The sequence below is a fragment of the Bombyx mori genome, chromosome 7 (assembly GCF_030269925.1).
Source record: "Bombyx mori chromosome 7, ASM3026992v2".
Classification (NCBI taxonomy): domain Eukaryota; kingdom Metazoa; phylum Arthropoda; class Insecta; order Lepidoptera; family Bombycidae; genus Bombyx; species Bombyx mori.
The window spans coordinates 3,414,159-3,435,047 of NC_085113.1; the positions used below are offsets into that span (position 1 = coordinate 3,414,159).

At 37.9% G+C, this 20,889-nt stretch overlaps 2 protein-coding genes across 3 annotated transcripts; one reads left to right on the forward strand and one right to left on the reverse strand.

Moving 5' to 3' along the window:
* Positions 1-945: 945 nt before the first annotated feature.
* Positions 946-5,887, reverse strand: LOC101745654 (transcription initiation factor TFIID subunit 3). Its single transcript, XM_004923253.4, has 2 exons — positions 5,602-5,887; positions 946-5,447 (listed from the first exon to the last, which is right to left on the reverse strand). The coding sequence occupies exon 2, from the start codon at positions 5,425-5,427 to the stop codon at positions 1,891-1,893; it is 3,537 nt and encodes a 1,178-aa protein (XP_004923310.2). The 5' UTR covers positions 5,428-5,447; positions 5,602-5,887; the 3' UTR covers positions 946-1,890.
* Positions 5,888-8,206: 2,319 nt separating this feature from the next.
* On the forward strand, positions 8,207-19,863 carry LOC101745944 (general transcription factor IIH subunit 1). 2 transcript variants are annotated; one of them, XM_004923255.5, is made up of 11 exons: positions 8,207-8,717; positions 9,600-9,801; positions 10,234-10,370; positions 11,239-11,440; positions 11,783-11,888; positions 12,459-12,593; positions 12,720-12,965; positions 14,377-14,475; positions 15,702-15,828; positions 16,354-16,547; positions 17,570-19,863. In XM_004923255.5, exons 1-11 carry the CDS (start codon positions 8,564-8,566, stop codon positions 17,690-17,692), a joined length of 1,725 nt encoding a protein of 574 aa, XP_004923312.2. In that variant the 5' UTR covers positions 8,207-8,563; the 3' UTR covers positions 17,693-19,863. The 2 variants fall into 2 exon arrangements, with proteins under 2 accessions (XP_004923312.2, XP_062525334.1); XM_062669350.1 differs by lacking the exon at positions 17,570-19,863 and having other exon boundaries at positions 15,702-15,824; positions 16,354-16,492.
* The last annotated feature ends 1,026 nt before the right edge of the window (positions 19,864-20,889 follow it).

Here is a 20,889-nt window from a genome sequence, read left to right on the forward strand (position 1 = left end):
CAGATGATTTAACAAGACATGTTTCGGGTGAGGACGTCTTTGCGTTGCCGTGTTATCGTGTCGGACTGCTTTGTCAAAGTAGTAGGGACCTTAAGACGTTATCAGTGTGCTTAGTGCGAGTTTTTTAACGTTCTCGATAGCGTAAAAGTGAAGCCGTGTGCAGTTGGAACAGCGCCCCTAGCGGCAAACGTACGCAAACGTTCCCGTTCCGTACAAATACGAGGTAACTTTTACGCTATCGAGAACGTTAAAAAACTCGCACTAAGCACACTGAGGTGATCACAGGCTATTACGTATGGAGGTAGAAATGTGAAAGAGATGATTCCGCGGATTGACTCACAAAACGTTAATAGAACATGTTACAATTAAATAAATAAATAGCGTGTTTTTGTACTTTTTCATAACTGTTAAAAGTTTACATACAAAGAACCAAGAGCATAATATATTATAATTTCAATATGTATAGAATGTTTTAGATACATTTTTGTCACGGTTGGATCATTATGCTTAGTAAGTTTCTTAACTTCTCGTGCCCCATACGTTTGCCGCTAGGGGCGCTGTTCCAGCTTCATACATATTTGAGTTAACTTTTACGCGGTCGAGAACTTTAGAAACTCGCACTGAGCTCACTGGTCAAGCCTCTAAGCGACTGCCGCAAATATACAAAATGACCAAATGTGTTGAAGCAACTTGAGTCACTGTTCGTTGATGATATTAAGTTAGAAACCATGCAAGAACTGAAAATTATACTATAATTTCAACATTTCAACACGTAAAAGACAAATACAAATTCCACTACAAAATATGAATCTCTTCTTCACACACTGAATGAGCCCACAAGTAAATTGAAGGTTACAAATTGCCCAGTCGATAAATATTTTGACTCAGCTTCATCAAACACGTTAAAATACATAAATAATTTAGAAAAAGTAAACTTCAAAAAAGTTGACTCAAATTTTATATTTCATACATATCTTTGACAATATGGTAGGTGAATTGTGGACGAAAGAATAAAAGGGTTTAGATTGTTTAATAAATTAAATTACAAGACCACACAGCAAAGATCACATCAGGCCTCGTTATAATAATCACACAGAAGTTCGGAATTATCATTTGCAATTTTTGCGTTCCCATACCCCGAACGTCTTACCGTACACAAAACCGTGATTATGGGTTTAAATAATGTACTACATTACGAGAACCAATACATTTAATTGGCCATGGCTGAAATAAAACAAATACATTGGCCCCCCTCCCTTCAGCCAGATGTCGCAAGTAAGCAAGCCGTGTGAAGTATCCGCACTGGATAACGAATTTGTTTTGGCGCCAAAATCACACGATCGTCCTTGCCTTGTACAAAACGAAAGTAAAACAACAGAAATAAACAGGGTTATATTAAAATCATAATATGAAAATATTCAAATATCAGCTGAAAATGCATCCAGCCTTCTTCTGTTTATTAAATATTCACTACATTACTTTATACATCACCAATTTCTTAAGTAAATTCAGTTTTTGTACAATATAAAAAGAATCTTATATTATCATCTATGTATACATACCTACACGCGAGATGTGTATAACGCGCTCGCGTAAGTTAATCTTGATCTAACCGAGCGAAAGAAAATAAACGAGAAATCGTAACAAAATATTTAGAATTATTGGTAAAATTATTACAAGTAACTACACTATATTTTATGTTCAACATTTTATGTCAATATTCAATTATTATCTATACTTAATCGAGCCTATGATATAACATTATAAATGATGAAAACATTTTTCTTCGTGATATTATTCAACAATTAATCCATTAACAACTCTCATCCATTCACTCTTGCCTATCGAAAGGATATTAAAACTAATCTCAGTAACAACATAAGGTCCGTATTAATGACAGTCTCTGATTTTTTCCCCTTTGGGTTTCCGGCCTCTTTTCTTGCCGGAAGTGACGCCGGCGAGCGCCATCGCGGCGCGCTTCGCGATACACGACTTGCAGAACCAGTCCTCCGTGGCGCCCGGCTCCTCCGTGATGCCCACGCACACCCAGTGGTACCAGCCATCGCATCCGTCGCAGCCGATCATCGGCGAACCGTTGTCCGGTCTGCCGCACGCCGGACAAACCCATATTTTGTTGCCCTGTTCATCAACATAATAAGGGGTAGGGAGGGGTTCGAGCTTAGTGTCGGGGGGCGGGGCGGGGGCGGGTGCCGGCGCCACGGCCGGTTCCTCAGACAACGTTGCGATTTCGTCTTCAAAGTGCTCGTGGCCCTTCTTCGCCAACGGCTTGAACAATATCCTTTTGTATTTCGAATGACTCGAGGGCGTGCCCTTCTCGGGCGGTGAGCTGCCCGAGGGGGGCGGCGAGGGCTGAGGCTCTCCGTCTGCGAGGTGATTGTGTTTAGAATGTTTTTGTTTGGGTGGTCTAGTAACGAGAGCCGAAATCTGAGCTAACTCAGGCGAACGACTGTGCTCCCTGGACAAAGGTTCGTCTTTTACTGGACTGTCCTCTTCTTCTTTCTTCACTACAGGTTTTATATTTAATTTGAAAGTATCGGGCGAGCTTGGTGGCATAGGTGAATTAGAATTTGAAGAACTTATTTTCAACGTCAATTTCGGAACAAGACCATCGCCAATTTTATCTTTTTTCTTCTCTTTCTTTTCTTTTTTTATTTTATCTTTTAATTCTTGTTTTTCTTCTTTATCGCGCTTTTTCTCAGACTTATCTTTGTTTTTGTCCTTTTTATCTTTCTTCTTTTTAATTTTTACACCATCTTTGTCTTTCTTTTCTTTTTTATGGGATTTATCCTTCTTTTTATCTGTGTTTTCGGTGTCTTTTTCTAGAATAGAATCCGGTGTAGCCATCCTGACGGGAGGCATTTCCCTTACCGGTTCAGATTCAGGATCAGGCTTGGAGATAGGCACACGTGGAGGTATTGGTGGCGTAGGTCCTACAGGCCTGGCTGGAGCAGACACACGAGCTTGATTGAGTGCATCCCGGGGTGGCTCATGATGTCTAATACCTTCTGATTTCGGAGGATTCAGTTCAATTGTTATGTCTGGTTGTACAAGAGGCATTTTGAACAAATTAGCCTTGTGATCCTTATGCGACTTAGACTTGTGTTTCTGTAATATATTTGGAATGGTCTGAGATTTGTGCTTATCGTGGCGGTCCTTTTCACGATTCATTGAAGACTTATGAATACCTCTGTCCTCATCATTTTCTACTGCTATTACCTCCAAACTCGGTCGACGGAGCATTGGTGGTATTTTAACGGAAGAAGATCTCGATGATTGGGCAAAATTTCCCATAGGCATCAGAGGAGAATTCAAGCCTCCAGGTAAGAAACTAGGACCAGGAATGAGACCAGGACCACTGGTTCCCAAAGCAAATGGATTGTTTAATAAATTACAGGGTGGCATACCTCTTAGTGCTGGATTGTTTGCTAGACCAGTGAAGAATTCACTTCCTGGTATCAATCCAGGGTTCGGGATGAGACCAGGGCCGGGCATAAGACCTCTTCCAGGTGGCATTGTATGAAAAAATGGAAAACCAGCTGGCATTTGTGGCAATTTTGATTCATTTTTCTGTCTACTGATTTTATGTTGTTTCATTCCAGCCAATTTCATACTTTGCTTTTCAGCTTGTGCCATTTCATAGGCTAATTGTTGTTGTTGCTTCTTCAACAATTTAGCTTCTAATTTTGCTGCTTTATCTTTCTTGTCTTTGTGTTTTTTCTCTTTTTTAACTTTAGGACTAACACTCGGTAGATCTTTGGGAAAAGGGGTTTGTAAGGACTTGTTGATTGATATATTAGGTTTAGATTCCAGTAGTTGTCTTTGCTGTGGTGTAGGGTTTCTGTCCAAAGAATCCTCATCAATATTAATCACTTCATTACTTCTTAAATCCATCACTTTAGACAAATCTACAGCACTATCGTCATTATTGTTCACAATTTGGTCTATCACTTCAGATTTCATTCTTGCATTTTCATTTGACTTATGAACTGAATTTTGATGTGATGCATTTTGCAACCTTGAAATAGTAGCATCAAGATTTACTTTATCATTTACAACCTCTGGAGTAGTCTTATCTTCTTTTGATTTGTTCGTTATTCTCTTAAATATATTAATCTTTGATTTATCAGGTTGAGAGGCCAATTTCTCATCTTCATCTAAAACTTCTCTCTTTATTTCAGTGTGAGGAATGAGAGAATTACTCATAGACTGCTGTTTAGGTGTGGTGATGGAATTAGATACTAGAGGAGATAATGAGATTGGAATTTTTCTAGGGACCGGTATTGCATCTTCAACAGAAAGCCTTCTGGATATTGGTGACGGAGGATCCAATGGTTCCTGTTTTATGACAGGTTTTACTGGCTCTGGAATAGGCACCAGTGCAGGAGGAGGTGCCATCTTTGCTCTTGAAGGAGGAGGTGGAGGGGCAGCTTCAGGCGCTGGCATAGTTATATGATTATGGTGTCTGGGCTGCACATCCTTACTTTTTACAGGATAACCAGGAGGAAATTTATTTAATTTATTACTGTCCTTATTTTTACCACTTTCACTCTTATGTTTATCTTTTCTTTTACTCTTCATAATTTTACCATTAGGTAATTTATTTTTCTTAGATTTCTTATCAACTTTTTCTAAAATTGGAGGTTTAGTTACATTTGTATGAGAATTAACTTTGTGCTTTTCAAAGTGCTTTTCTGCTATAATTGTAGGAGGACGGGCTTCGGGAAGTTTACCTTCACGGGCTGGTGACAGAAAACCAGACATGGTCATCATCACACTACTTATTTCTCTCGTTCTCTCCTCTTCCTCTAAGCGTAACCGTGGCCTTTTACTATTAGGTAAAGAAACAGGATCAATTGGTCTCTTAAAAATTTCCTTTGATTTCTCAGGACTGTCTGTGACAGATATTTCTGGACTTGTACATATGGTATTATTGCTAGTGACATTATCAATACCATTTTGATGTATTTCAATAGTGCCTGCAACAGCCGGTGTGTCTCTCTCTTTCTCTGGATACATAGGAGGCAGATGCTCATGCACGTGCATGGGCCTTGTGACAACTTCATGACTTCCTGGTTTTAAGAAGTTTAAGTTCGATTCTTTCGGTTTTGGGAATTTAACAGAGTTTACTGGAGGTGGAACAGGAGGTACACAACGCACATATTCAGCAAGCTCCGGCAAATTCACATTAAGGTCACGGAATACTAATCCTAAGTCATGTAAATTTGGTTCAGTCCTATTAAATTGTTCAGCATGCCTACTGGCTTGGATGCCAAGGGTTTTGATATATTTCTCCAGTACATGTACCAAAATGTCAAGTGGCGTTGAGTTTATGCCGTTCCATCCTATAGTTTGGCATATTTGCGCAACATTCCTCCGTAGTATCTCGCGGGCGTACGCCTCTGACATTATGACACCAACAACGTTATCTGGAACAAATGTTTATATCGGTATTATAAACATAAATCAGCATAATTCAAATGGCGTCGAAGCGAAGAAATGCTGTACAAGCATTTTCGATCACAGAGAATCATATTACAAGCCGTCAAAGTGGTAAAACAAGGAAACTCGTGATTTTTATACCTGCAAGTGTCCAGTAGTACAGAGACGTGGTTCTGAACTGCTGAAATTCTCAAGTTTTGTACATACATGTATGCTTAACTATGATTATATAAAGTCAAGGGTAATTTATAAAAACACACAAATCGATGGCAATATAAATTAACGAAGTGTTTACGTAAAAACTTCTCAGCATTCTAAAAACACAGTACCCCGTGCGCCATGATTGCATTTTGGGTTGTCAATGTCGAGTGTTGCTATTTGAAAATAAACAAATGGCGGTCTTCTTATGGCAGCGTTCAATGATACTAGTGATAGACTAAAATTGATTACAGGGAGCATTTGCTTTGCGACTTTATTCAAAGATGTTTTATTTATAGTTTCTTTTTAATTCATTTCCTTTCAATTAGTTTATTTTTGTTTAAATCAAATAAATAATTAAAAAAAAATTAAGCTACCGTAATCCTCATAATCGGTTAAGCTTGGGTGATCTTTAACACAGATATTCCAGATTTCAAACTATTCAACATGGGCGTGCCGGATAGTCTCGTGCTCATCATACGGGACTTCTTGTCAAACCGCTCTTTTCGATATCGAGTCGAGGGAACCCGCTCCTCCCCACGACCTCTCACAGCTGGAGTCCCGCAAGGCTCTGTCCTCTCACCCCTCCTATTTAGCTTATTCGTCAACGATATTCCCCGGTCGCCGCCGACCCATTTAGCTTTATTCGCCGACGACACGACTGTTTACTATTCTAGTAGAAATAAGTCCCTAATCGCAAAGAAGCTTCAGAGCGCAGCCCTAGCCCTAGTACAGTGGTTCCGAAAATGGCGCATAGACATCAACCCAGCGAAAAGTACAGCGGTGCTATTTCAGAGGGGAAGCTCCACACGGATTTCCTCCCGGATTAGGAGGAGGAATCTCACACCCCCGATTACTCTCTTTAGACAACCCATACCCTGGGCCAGGAAGGTCAAGTACCTGGGCGTTACCCTGGATGCATCGATGACATTCCGCCCGCATATAAAATCAGTCCGTGACCGTGCCGCGTTTATTCTCGGTAGACTCTACCCCATGATCTGTAAGCGGAGTAAAATGTCCCTTCGGAACAAGGTGACACTTTACAAAACTTGCATAAGGCCCGTCATGACTTACGCGAGTGTGGTGTTCGCTCACGCGGCCCGCACACACATAGACACCCTCCAATCCCTACAATCCCGCTTTTGCAGGTTAGCTGTCGGGGCTCCGTGGTTCGTGAGGAACGTTGACCTACACGACGACCTGGGCCTCGAATCAATTCGGAAATACATGAAGTCAGCGTCGGAACGATACTTCGATAAGGCTATGCGTCATGATAATCGCCTTATCGTAGCCGCCGTTGACTACTCCCCGAATCCTGATCATGCAGGAGCCAGTCACCGTCGACGCCCTAGACACGTCCTTACGGATCCATCAGATCCAATAACCTTTGCATTAGATGCCTTCAGCTCTAATACTAGGGGCAGGCTTAGGGACCCCGGTAACCGTACTCGTCGAACTCGACAAAGAGGTCGACGTGCAACCTAACCCATGCATCAGCCCGCTGAGTTTCTCGCCGGATCTTCTCAGCGGGTCGCGATTCCGATCCGGTAGTAGATTCATTCGCGAAACAATTGCTCTTGAGTTGTTAGGTCTCCTTCGGAGGCGCTCGGGCAGTTGTTAGCAAATCCCACCCCTCTTGGCTGAACCTTTGCTCGCCCACCTGTCCTGGTGAAACTGGAAAGGCCTTCGGGCCACCAGTAAACTTTCAATCATAAAAAAAAAAAAAGATATTCCAGAAAACTAATGTCTCTTCTTTTTCTTGCCCTTATTCCACATTATATGAGGTCAGCGCAGTGTGTCCTTTTATTATGCTGTATAGGGATTTGGCATGAGTTTTACGATGCTGGAAACGCTATTGTTATGTCAACGACAGCATAGTATTCCCAACATAGTCAGAAGAAGTCCGAAATTTGTCTTTTATGACACCCACGGATAGATATGGGTCGATCCAACTCTATGTCGGAAACCGATATTGAAAGATAATTTTGATTACATGCATGTTTAATGTATAGTTAATTATGGAAACATTGATGGGGATTGGTGGTGACCTTCAGACAACATCTACAACGTAAATGCCACCACCCACCTTGAGATATGAGTTCTCAGATCTCAGTATAGTAAAGTATAGTTACAACAGTTGCCACATTCTTCGAACGCCGAACCAAAACGCATTACTGCTTCACGGCAGAAATAGGCAGGGTGGTGGTACCTGCCCGTGTAGACTCACAAGGGGTCCTACCATCAGTAATTGCGCAAATTATAGTTTTGCGGGATTTGATTTTTATTACACGATGTTATTCCTTCACCGTGGAAGTCAATCGTGAAAATTTCTTATGTACGTATTTCATTAGAAAAATTGGTACACGCCTGTGGGATTCGAACATCGGTACATCGCTCAACACGAATGCACCGGACGTCTTATCCTTTAGGCCACGACGACTCAAACGATTTAAAAACGATCATGCGTTTAATGATTGCAAAAATTGTGGTCAACACGATCTAAATGAACGTCTATTGACTGCATAACGTCTGTACAGAGGTCTCTGTTGTAGCGGCCAAACGATGTTGAACCAGTGCTGTAAATTTTCTTTGAATCGAAATAAAAAAAGAGAACAGCAGTTTGTCAAATCTAGACATGTTAATGGTCGTAAAATTTGTATTAGAATGCTTGGTTGAATTATTTTCAATGTTTCTTCGTCTTGATACGCACCTTAATTAAAACAATATACTACGATAGACAGTACATGCTTTAGAGGAGAAATGTAGGAGACCTTGAATTCAACAAAACCGACAAGTGTCAAGGTAATTTCATCCTGTTAGGACAAGTTCGGAAGTCAGGGTTTTTGAACTCTGAAAATTTGGTGGTTCAAATATAAATTAAATTTAAATTTGTGAAGAATTAAACATGACAACATCATCCGAAGATGTTTTGCTCAGCGTGAATTGCGTACGCTATAAGAAGGGAGACGGGACACTGTATGTAATGAATCAAAGATTAGCATGGATGTTGGAACACAGAGACACAGTCGCAGTATCTCATAAATATGCTGATATCAAAAGTAAGTATTTTTAAGGCAAAATGTTCAATTATTACAACTTCAAAATGAAGCACCTGTTAATGCATCTTATGCTTATTGCTTATGTTGGTAAATACTTTGTTGCAGACACAAACCTTTTAAAATTAAGTACATTGAGATATCGTCATAACCATCATTAGGTCAAAGTATCTTAATACCAGAAAGTAACCATTACTGCCTTAACTTTTGTTACTTAGTCGTACAAGTAGGGTACCATAATAAACCTTGTTTTAAATAAGTATGTGTAATGCTACCCAACTAGAACTAAATGATTTTGAATTAAAATTAGTACAATACATTTTTAGTTCACAGTTATTTTTTTTTTTTTTTTTTTTTTTTTTTATTGCTTAGATGGGTGGACGAGCTCACAGCCCACCTGATGTTAAGTGGTTACTGGAGCCCATAGACATCTACAACGTAGACGCGCCACCCACCTTGAGATACAAATTCTAAAGTCTCAGTATAGTTACAACGGCTACCCCACCCTTCAAACCGAAACGCATTACTGCTTCACGGCAGAAATAAGCAGGGCGGTGGTACCTATCCGCGCGGACTCAGAAGAGGTCCTACCACCAGTAATTACGCAAATTATAATTTTGCGGGTTTGATTTTTATTACACGATGTTATTCCTTCACCGTGGAAGTCAATCGTGAACATTTGTTGAGTACATATTTCATTAGAAAAATTGGTACCCGCCTGCGGGATTCGAACACCGGTGCATCGCTTCAACACGAATGCACCGGACGTCTTATCCTTTAGGCCACGACGACTTCTAAAATTTAGTTAGTAGAAATAAAGTTAGGGTAAACATAATAATTAACTTGTGATCAATTAAAAATAACATAATTTTTTTACAATTTTAGCACAAAAAATTTCACCAGCTGGCAAGGCTAAAATACAGCTTCAAGTGGTTTTACATGATGGCACATGTTCTACATTTCACTTTGTTAACCCGGGTGGCCCAGAGGCTCAGGCCAAAGACAGAGATCAAGTGATGGTATTACTACAAAACCTTTTACCAAAGTTCAAAAGACAGATTGATGGTGAACTAGAAATGAAATCTAAGTGAGTCAAATTTATTATTAATTTACTAATTAATGGAATCGTCATAGTAAAAAGTAAATTATATTTGTTACCTAATCAGTAAAATGCTTATTAAATAAATATAAGATTTAACTTAACTAGTAATTAAGACAACTTGTGAGAGTCCTATGTACCAGTATGGTATTAACAATTTAAAAACCTGCTACATAAATAACTTGCTTGTAAAAACAAGTATCAGTACTTATTTAAAGTCAAAATAATGAAATAAAATAAAAGTAATGTTTTACTGTGAATTTTTAACAAAGAGAATGTTTAACTGAGAGTGAGATTGAATATAATTATATTTTAATTGTGGGACTATAAGCACTATTTCATTATTAGATATATTAAATCATAATAAGTATTACTTAAAATATCCTTACTTAATAATATTATTATATTTTTTATTAACAGATTGTTGTCATTGCATCCAACATTAAAACATTTGTACGAGGATTTAGTTATATCTAAAGTTATTAATAGTGAGGAATACTGGAATACTCCTACTTTGAAACAGTATACAGAATCTAGTAACATTAAACAGGAAGCTGGTAAGTTTATTTAAAGTACTATTCTATTTTGTGATAAATTTTCATACTTGAAATACATGTAAAATGTTTTTTTTTTTTTTTTTATAGCTGAGATGGGTGCACGAGCTCACAGTCCACCTGGTGTTAAGTGGTTACTGGAGCCCATGGACATCTACAACGTAAATGCGCCACCCACCTTGAGATATAAGTTCTAAGATCTCAGTATAGTTACAACGGCTGCCCCACCCTTCAAACCGAAACGCATTACTGCTTCACGGCAGAAATAGTTGTGGTACCTACCCGCGCGGACTCACAAGAGGTCCTACCACCAGTGTTGAGTAAATTTATTTATGCTTTGTTATTTCATCTCAGCATGACCACTGTCTAATGCAGAACATAGTCCTCTCCAATTGATGTCCAGTGCGGCTGGTCTGTTGTCACCTGCATCCAAATTGATGCTTTGTCATTTGGCCAATATTATAATTTTCAAATTTCATATACAAAAAATATCCTGTTTTTTTTTATTAGTTTATTAATTATATAGTTACTTGTTCTAAGTTGTGTTTTTAAAACTGTTAAAATTCGTAATTTGACATACCTATATGAAAACTGCACAGTTTCAAACAAGCACATCATAATTATCATTATCATTTTTAAAGATTGGTAAATATCCTAAGAAAAGTATTATGTTGAGAAATAATATAGTTTTAAATATTTATTCTGGCATTATCATTAAGGTCTTACAGACTTAACAAAAAAAAAATTTTTTTAGCCCTGAAACAAATGCATTAATAAACTACTAGTGTGTTTTAGAAAATGTTAACAAAATCAGACTTAATAAAACTAAATTTACAATTATATTCTAAAACTTTTTTATGTTTGTCATAAGGTGTGTCAGGTGCATTCCTTGCTGATATTCAACCACAGACAGACGGTTGCAATGGTTTGAAATACAATCTAACTCAAGATATCATAGATGCTATATTCAAAACATATCCAGCAGTCAGAAAGAAACATATTGATTATGTACCCAATAAAATGACGGAAGCTGAATTCTGGACGAAATTCTTTCAATCACATTATTTTCACAGGTGAGTTGATAACTCATTACTACTATTTTTTTGTAGCGTCTTGGTTAAGTGCTTAGTAACCATGACAAACTAATTACTGAGCTGGGTCCTAATTGAAGTCAGCATGGTGTTTCATGCATCCATAATACGCAAGAAAATATTTTTCTTATGGCTGTTACATGTTGAGCATCTATTTATTTATTTGAGTAATAAAAACAATAATTAATTAAGAAAACCCAGTGTAAAATTGCTAGAAGGCACAATAAAAATTCTGCATATATCCAAAAGTGGGTAAATTAGAATCTAAATTCAGTCAACAGATTTCAGTACAAGATTCTACAAAAGTTCAGTGTTGCGTTTCAGAGATCGAATAGCTTCGTCATCGAGCAAGGATTTATTTGGAGAATGTGCTAAATTAGATGACCACGCTATTGCTTCAGCAATGAGACACACAACACTAGATCTTACGGTTAGTATAAAAAATTATATAATTCTAATAATTTCTGTTTAATGTTTTTATCTTCAAATATTCATGAAAACCAGGTTGGGATGTTGATTGAACTGAAATCAAACAAATTCAACAACTGATTCCCACTATTACTAACTGGGGGTAACTTCGCCCCTTAGTTTCGCTACGTGTTTAAGGAACCAAAATAATCAACAGTTGTAAGAAGAAAGCGATCCATTCATCATGTCCCAGGATATTGTACTTCCATGTGGTATAGTAAAGAATGTATAAATCTGTATTATGTGTGCCGTGTTTTAAACTTTAGAATAAAAAAAAGTCGAAAAATTTATTACATCGTTTGCAAAACTACTAAATGTGCGAGATCTGTGGAGAGTGCATTTCCAAGACTGAATTGTAATTGGTTGCATTTATGTATCTTCTCAGTCTCTTTTTAGCTCGATTTTGATTTAACTGTCTGTACTTGTATTTGCAAAGCGTTAAAAGAAAATATGAACTTCATAGAATTTTTTTATGTTAAGACGTTAAAATGCTAAACCTTGATTGAATTGAAATATTCAAAGTGTATTACAGGTTGATTTGAATAAGTTCATAGAGCACGTTCCACTGTTACCGACTGAAGAAGAAGCTAGCAATGAGAAGGATCGATCTGATAATAATTCTATACACAGAAATATGATTAAACGTTTCAACCAACACTCTATTATGGTAAGATTTACTTGAGAGTATTTTGAATAGCATTTGATATAAGTTTACGTATATTTGTTATGTGTATACGATAATATCAATCACTTCATTCACAAATGAGTTAAAATATTCATTTCAATGTTACAGGTGCTCAAAGCTAGTCAAAAATCAAATTCTAGTAATAATAGTAATAGCAGTAGTAGTAAAACATCGAATAACAACAATAAAGTTATCGAAAACGGTGTCAAAGATACAAATGGTGTCTCAAAGAGACCGGCCGAACACAGTACAGAACCGATAGAAAAGAAAAAACGAATATTAGAGCAGATACACTACGAGGATCTAGTTGCAGACCAGGGAAATGATGATGTACAGGAATTAAAATTGTCTAAGGTAAGCTTTGCTAAGAAAGCACAAGAATAGGGTCTGAGATAAAGTGTTATTGACAAGAATCAGTTAATTTGGTTAAATCTTCGAAAATGCTGATAGGTATAGGTTCTGAACTGATAGGTTCGATAGGTACTGGTGGTAGGACCTCTTGTGAGTCAGCGCGGGTGGGTACCACCACCCTGCCTATTTCTGCCGTGAAGCAGTAATGCGTTTCGGTTTGAAGGGTGGGGCAGCCGTTGTAACTATACTTGAGACCTTAGAACTTATTCTCAAGGTGAGTGGCGCATTTACGTTGTGGATGTCTATGGGCTCCAGTAACCACTTAACACCAGGTGGGCTGTGAGCTCGTCCACCCATCTAAGCAATAAAAAGAGTACCACCACCCTGCCTATTTCTGTCGTGCTGTAGTTGTACTGAGACTTGGAATTCGTGTCTCAAGGTGAATTGCTACATTTGCTATTGATGTCTATAGGCTCCGGTAAACCCTTATCATTAAATGGACAGTCAGCTCGTTCAACAATAGAAGCAATAAAAAGAACTACTGCATTTACTTGTAGCATTATGACTAATAATCCTTTGGTAATTAACCACGCTAACTGCAGTCTTTGATGGGATGGATTTGATTAAAAGCAATATACTTTAGACACAAGATTTGCTTTTCATGGACCATGTCTTGAGAGAAACTGGTGCCATCAACCATCCCATATCTGCATAGAAATTCATGGCATCAATAGAGAGTGTAATATAGATAGTGTAATGTAAGTTGTAAAAGTAAAGTATGAAAGAGGAGTGCATGCGGCAGAGATGCGAATGTTGAGATGGATGTGTGGGGTGACAAGAATGGACAAGATAAAGAATGAGTATATCAGAGGAAGTGTGAAAGTGGCCCCGGTAAGCAACAAATTAAGGAGCGGATGGTTAACGTGGTATGGACATGTGATGTGTAGAGAGAAGATGCATGTGACTAGGAGATGTATGGAAATGGTAGTGCAAGGTAGAGGGGGAAGAGGTCGACCGAAGAAGACATGGATGGAGTGTGTGAATGACGATATGAGAGAGAGAGGAGTGAGTGTTGAGATGACGGCTGATAGAAGAGAATGGAAGAGAAAAATTAGCTGTGCCGACCCCACCTAGTGGGATAAGGTGGAGAAAAAGAAGAATAGATAGTGTAATGCCATACATATACCTATGGATCGTTTGTTACCTCTGGTATTCTTTGAGTAAGTGAATGCTCGAAGTGCTCTCTGCATTGTTGTTTGCTGATTATAACTTCTTGTTCTTGTAATCGAGGAGATTATTGTGAGGCATTTTATTGTGAGAATTAATAAATATTTTGTACAAAAAGTGGAACTTGTGAAAAAAAGGAATGAAGTTTATTTGAAAGATAAAAAAACATATATAATTTCGTTTGCAGGTAGAAAGATATTTATTAGGACCGTCGTATCAGATAAGTCAGACGAGTGTTCAGACGAGCCACCCGCCGCCGCTGTCGGCCTTGGCGTCCGTATGTCAGGTAAACCTTAAATATTATTCAAACTGTGAATTAATTTTAATTATTAAATAAATAAAAACTATGTAATAAAAAAAAGGATCCCCACCGATAACTTAGCGCTTTCAAATCTTTTCTTCAAAACCCTTGATTGTTGTTCATTTGCTGCCCAATTGTATTGGTTCGAATTAAAATTTGTGCTCTGTAAAACCAGCTGTTTTTTTCTAGTTCAATTAGTCTTAATATACTGAATTAAACATGAAATTTTGAATATTTTTAAATTTTCTAATCTGCGTGATAATTTGTTACTCTGAGTTTCTTTATTATTCTTTGATCTTTGCTTCTTGATTGTTCTCAGTGTGGTTAAGTTATATTTTAAAATAGTCCATGACTACTACTTAAATCAAATAACAAAATTTTGAATACAAGTAAGTAAATGACCTAGACAATTAATTCTGAATCAATGGTGCTTTGTTCAATCAAAGAACAGATCCTAAGATATCTATCTAGCTATGGATTTAACATATTAATGAAAGATTTCTAGAATGAAGATACAATCTATATATTACCCGAAAATTACTAGTAAAATTAGTAGGTTGTGTGAAATACTAGATACCGCGAAGCACGACTCTTGTTGGAGCCAGTGTTAGCAACACTCCCGGTTTGAGACCGGAGAGCTCACCTACTCGCCCGATTACGCTGACATATCCTCTCAAAGCAAGCTTAGGTATGAAAAAAAAAGAAAGGGTGGGTACCTTGGTTGTCCATATTGACACGGTGATACAATAATAAACTGTTCTGGTTTTGTGGGTCGAATGATATTGTTACGCCGGCAATGGTAACGCCATCTATCGCCGAATATTCGAACGAATATCGAAGGATCTAGTAGCGCCTAGAATGCTCGAGAAGTACAACGCCATCTATTGTCAGATAGCGGAAACACAATACTAGAGATGTGTGGAATATTCTCGATAATTCTAGAGATGTGGTATTGGCTATAAAAGCGATGCAGGGATGGCACGCAGTCAGTCAGTAATCGGAACTACTCGAAGCGAAACAGCGAAAGGATCACCTGAAGCGAAGCGGCAGAAACGAATTGAGAGTTTTAAAGTGTTTGTTGAGTGTTTTAAGTGTTGAATACAGTGTTAACTTGTAATTCGGTAGAATTTTATTTATCCCGAACAAGCGCGTAACAATATGTCAATGGGCTTCGGTGGAGTGTCAGCTCATGATACCATGTTTGTGGTCAGGCGTGGTCGAGCGGCCAACAGTGCCAGCGGCCGGCGCGGGTGAGCGCGGGCGCGGCTGTGGGCGCGCTGGGGGAGCTCAGTCCGGGCGGCGCGCTCATGCGGCACCACCACGCCGCCTCTATGGCACGTGAGTCCACGCTCTGCTGTCTAGAACCTTTATAACTATACTGAGACCTTACAACTCATATCTCAAAGGAGGTGGCGGTATTACGTATAAAAAAAAATCATTCAAATCGATCCAGTCGTTTAGGAGTTCAGCGAAAGGGAAACTCTTAAACGGCTGGATTGATTTTAATGAATTTTCTTGTATGCGTTTGGTTGGCGCCCTGGGTGGTTTAGATTCACAAGGCTACTTATTTATACTGCAACTAAACGGCTGGGATCGACTTGAATTGATTTATGTGTGTGCATTCACAGGACAACGTCTGTCGGGTCCGCTAGTCACTATTACTACATAGTATAAAACAAAGTCGCTTTCACTGTCCCTATATCCCTATGTATACTTAAATATTTAAAATTACGCAACGGATTTTGATGCGGTTTTTTTAATAGATAGAGCGATAGAAGAGGAATGTTTATATGTATAATAACATTCATTAAGTAGTGGAGAAATCCATAATAAATTATATCTAATAATATAATTTCTCTTCAGAACTAATACCGGCGGACGTGAAGGCGGAGCTTCAGAGGCTGTACGCGTCGTGCGGCGAGCTGGCGAGGGAGCTTTGGCGCAGCTTCCCGCAGCCGGGCGCGCCGCCAGCCAACGAGCAGGACGCGGCGCCGCGGGCGACCATGTTCTACGACGCGCTGTTGCGGTTTAGGAATTTGAAACTGAGGCCCTTCGAGGTGAGCGCGGTTCCAACACGTACATTTGTGGCGATAAGTAATTAACGCATTTACATACATTACCTAATCTGCCGCGAAGTAGCAATTTTTTTTTTTAAATTATTGCTTAGATTGCGTAGTGCGTCTGTACGCAACAAAATCCCACTAGATGTTCAGAACCTACATATACATAGGTTTAAGAAAACTATTAAAGAACGTCTGTGCAATAAAGCACAAAGTGGGAATGAGTTGCTCGCTACGGGCATTTCAATATTGTAATAATTGTTACGTTATAATACTCATTGTAAAAATGAATATTTAAAAAAAAAATCGAATATTAAAAAAGAAAAAATCTAATATTTAAAAAAAAAGGCATGCCCGCTGAGTTTCTTGCCAGTTCTTCTCAGGACGGGGGCTAGTTCTTGTGAATTGGCGGTAGTTCTTTTTGACATTCAACAAGTATGTACTTTCATTTATGTTGAATACTTTTTTTTTTTATTTGATTTGATGGGTGCCGAGCTCACAGCCCACCTGGTGTTTAGTGGTTATTGTAGTCCATGGACATCTACAACGTAAATGCGCTACCCAACTTGAGATATGAGTTCTAAGGTCTCAGTATAGTTACAACGGCTGCCCCGCCCTTCAAACCGAAACGCATTACTGGTTCACGGCAGAAATAGGCAGGGTGGTGGTACCTGTCCGTGCGGACTCACAAGAGGTCCTACCACCAGTAATTGCGCAAATTATAATTTTGCGGGTTTTGATTTTTATTACACGATGTTGTTTCCTTCACCGTGGACGTCAAGCGAGAACATTTGTTAAGTATGTATTTCATCAGAAAAATTGGTACCCGCCTGCGGGATTCGAACACCGACGCATCGTTATATACGAATGCACCGGACGTTATATACTTTAGGCCACGACGACTTTCAACCCATCGCGTTGGCGATATACAAGTTTTCGATCTCTATGCGCCCTGGTAAACACTTTTCTCTTCGACTGTACAATGTTTCAAGCCCGTTCGTTTCGTTTTTATGCTTCAGGAGAAGATGCTCCGTGACCTGACGCCCCTGGCGACGACTCTAACGAAACATTTGAACCAAATAATAGACACGGCCTGCGCTAAGTACGTGCTCTGGCAACAGAGGCAAGCGAAGATACGGTAGTACTAGCTGTAACGTTTCGGTACAGTCGGGAAGTAAATTGATAAATTTCGTTACGGGTCTGCCGCCTCTCTGAGACTCTGTAGTGGCTCGCAGCGCAGTTCGGCTTGATGACGGAACTTATTGGTAATAGATTGGTAGGGACGTTTTATCCGGTAAAGAGCCAAAAAAAAAAATTAAGCTAAATTTTTTAATGTAAGTTTTATATAAAATTTGTATTATTACAGCATTATTGTATTATCGGGAATACATCTGCCAAATTTGATAAATTGGAATTCGTGAAATTTTAATACTTATGGCGTTACTTGCAAGAAAACTTTTAATGGAAAAATCATAAAAGTGACCATATTATAATTAAACTATAAAAGAAAATGCCCGTTGAAAAGGTACATGAGTGTTTTTTGTTTTGTTATCAACAGTCGTCCCTAAGCATGCGGCTACTATAGGAGTCCATTTAAACGGTAGTATGAACTTTAATTAATTTAACTTATGTTTATGCACATAGTACATACAATATGTTTTCTAAACATTACTTTTACAAAATGTCGAATAATTTAGTCTGGTACGGATTCCCTCATATAAATTTGTTATAATATAATTGTGTGGAATATATAAGTTTATACTAATCGTTATTCTGATGGTTCGTCATTTTTGCAAGAAGCAAGTGTTGCTACCACTATAATTTATTTTAAGAGTGTTCATTGTTACCGTAAACAATTATTGTTATATATATATCCTAGATGAAAATGTGGTTTCACAGATTACTTCTTGTAATCTTGATGGTTCCTTTAAATTGTTATTGAATTAGCACACCGATTAATATGTTGATGGTTGAAAATTTTGCATTCACATTACGAATACAATTTTCGATCAAGCCTTATTTAGCAATTTTGTTTTAAACGCTCACTTATATTTACTAAGTAATTGTTAACGAAAATAACACTTGAAGATAGTGTTGACTGATGTGAAAACGAACTCATTCTAAAATAAAAGTTATCATTTTTCCCGACTGTACACGTCAGCCATTTTGTTAAGTCGGAAGAAACAAAATGGCGGCGTTACTTTGTTGTAAAATTAGAGTATTTTGATGTGACGTAAGAACTGATTTTAGTAATAAAATTGCGCTTCTTAAATTACGGTACTGCCTTACTGTGGTCTCCTTTAGTCCTAACAACAATATAAATATATTTTATTTGTCGTTACGCATCACCGATTTCACCATATTATGTTCCTAAGTAAACGTGTATCTAAGTTTAATATTCCTAAGCATAAATCGAATTAAATGATGTAGGAAGGTTACCTTGAAGAATTTAATGTATGAAAATGATTATGTACAAGAAAGTGTGTGCTCTAAAGTTCGCCTTGAAAATAGATTATGTGAGTTGTACAAACACAGATTTTATGAAATTGTCGTCACATCAAATTACTTATAAACAAATGTACCTTTAAAATGTTTTTATATAATAAATAAATAAAAAATAATTCTGTAATAAAATGTTCTGTGAATACACGAATATCATGTTAGTTTAATAATTGTAACGTTTATTATTATTGTTTTATTTAAAACCAAACTAAATGACTCGAAATCAGTTGGTTGTGTTAAAAAAACTCAATTTTTTTATGTCAATATTTGTATTGCAATGTTACAAGAAAATTCAACCTTAGAAAATATCGAAAAAATTCAGAACGATTAAAAGGTCAATTTAACAAATAGGGTAAACTGTACAATATTTGTTAAAGTGATAGAATGTAATCATAGGTTGTACTAGATATTAGTTCCCTGTTGTTTTAGTCTTAACCGACTGCAAACAAAAATATATTAATCTCAATAAACCTCAGCTCAGTCTAATTTTTGTGACATTTTGTTATGTCTTCATGTGATATTGATTATGTTATTTGTCCTCATTGTTACCATGACGATTATAAAGACGTTGGTCGCCAATAAACGTATGGGTTACCCTAATTTAAATTGTTTCTTTTTAATATTAAACAAAAATGAAATATCGAATTCACATCTCGCTGGTTTCGAGTCATTCTAATAACATTGCATTTGAATGAACCAAATCCACATCTGAACGTAAATTTGTGTTATATTTATTAATGTATTTTACAATTATTGCATATCAGTGCTTTTTGATTGCATTAAAACTGCATCGGAATTCTTTTTAATTTGACACATTTGTTTTATTCGCATGCTTCCTAATGGTTACGTGTTTCGAATTACTGGGCTATTTTTAATGGTGGTAGGACCTCTTGTGAGTCCGCGCGGGTAGGTACCACCGCCCTGCCCATTTCTGCCGTGAAGCAGTAATGCGTTTCGGTTTGAAGGGTGGGGCAGCCGTTGTAACTATACTGAAATCTTAGAACTTATATCACAAGGTGGGTGGCGCATTTACAGTGTAGATGTCTATGGGCTCCAGTAGCCACTTAACACCAGATGGGCTGTGAGCTCGTCCACCCATATAAGCAATAAAAAAAAAGTTCCCTAATGGTTACATGTTACGAATTACTTTGCTATACTAATTTCGAAGCAAGAACTTTAAACCCTTTGCTCTTGACGCATATTTCGTTTGCGCGAACGATCGATCGAGACGATTTCGGCCAAATTAGGTTAACATTTACAGGTATGTATTTTAACAAAAAAATATATAAAATTCAAACATTTATTTATTTTTATGACAAAAACAACTCGATTTAAAATTTAAAATCAGTCGGGCACTACACTATGTCGGCGCCGTTTGAGCGTAAAAGATTAATATATGGTACAGTGAATCCTATTGTGACTAAATAAAAATCGGAGTCAAATAACACATTCATATGACCACAAACTAGGATACCCTGGTTTTTTTTGTCCTAGTTATTCTGATAGTCTTGAGAGGCTTTTTCGGTTTTATCTTAAAATGTAGGTGACCCCTCGGGGCTCAAACCGGAAGTGCTGCTAATACTGGCCCTAGCAAGAGCAGTGCTTCGCAGAATCTGGATCGGACCCACTGAGAAGATCCGGCGAGAAACTCAGTGGGTTGTATCTATGGGTTAATTCGCTCATCGATTATGAGTTCGACGAGGACTATGGCCGTCGTTTGAAGAGTTTAAAAGCATCGAAAGTGGATCGGGAGGATCCGAAGTGACGTGTTTTGGGCGATTGCGGCTATTAACAGTTTGGTCCGCAGGATCGGATATGCTTGGCCACGGACTCATGT

What these genes read in the sequence shown, in the direction of transcription:
- LOC101745654 (XM_004923253.4), bottom strand. Translation starts at nt 5,427, where the DNA reads ATGTCAGAGGCGTACGCCCGCGAGATACTACGGAGGAATGTTGCGCAA.
- LOC101745944 (XM_004923255.5), top strand. Translation starts at nt 8,564, where the DNA reads ATGACAACATCATCCGAAGATGTTTTGCTCAGCGTGAATTGCGTACGC. An exon ending in CAATCACATTATTTTCACAG is followed by an intron (nt 11,441 to 11,782) that starts GTGAGTTGATAA and finishes GTTGCGTTTCAG; the next exon opens with AGATCGAATAGCTTCGTCAT. An exon ending in TCAACCAACACTCTATTATG is followed by an intron (nt 12,594 to 12,719) that starts GTAAGATTTACT and finishes TCAATGTTACAG; the next exon opens with GTGCTCAAAGCTAGTCAAAA.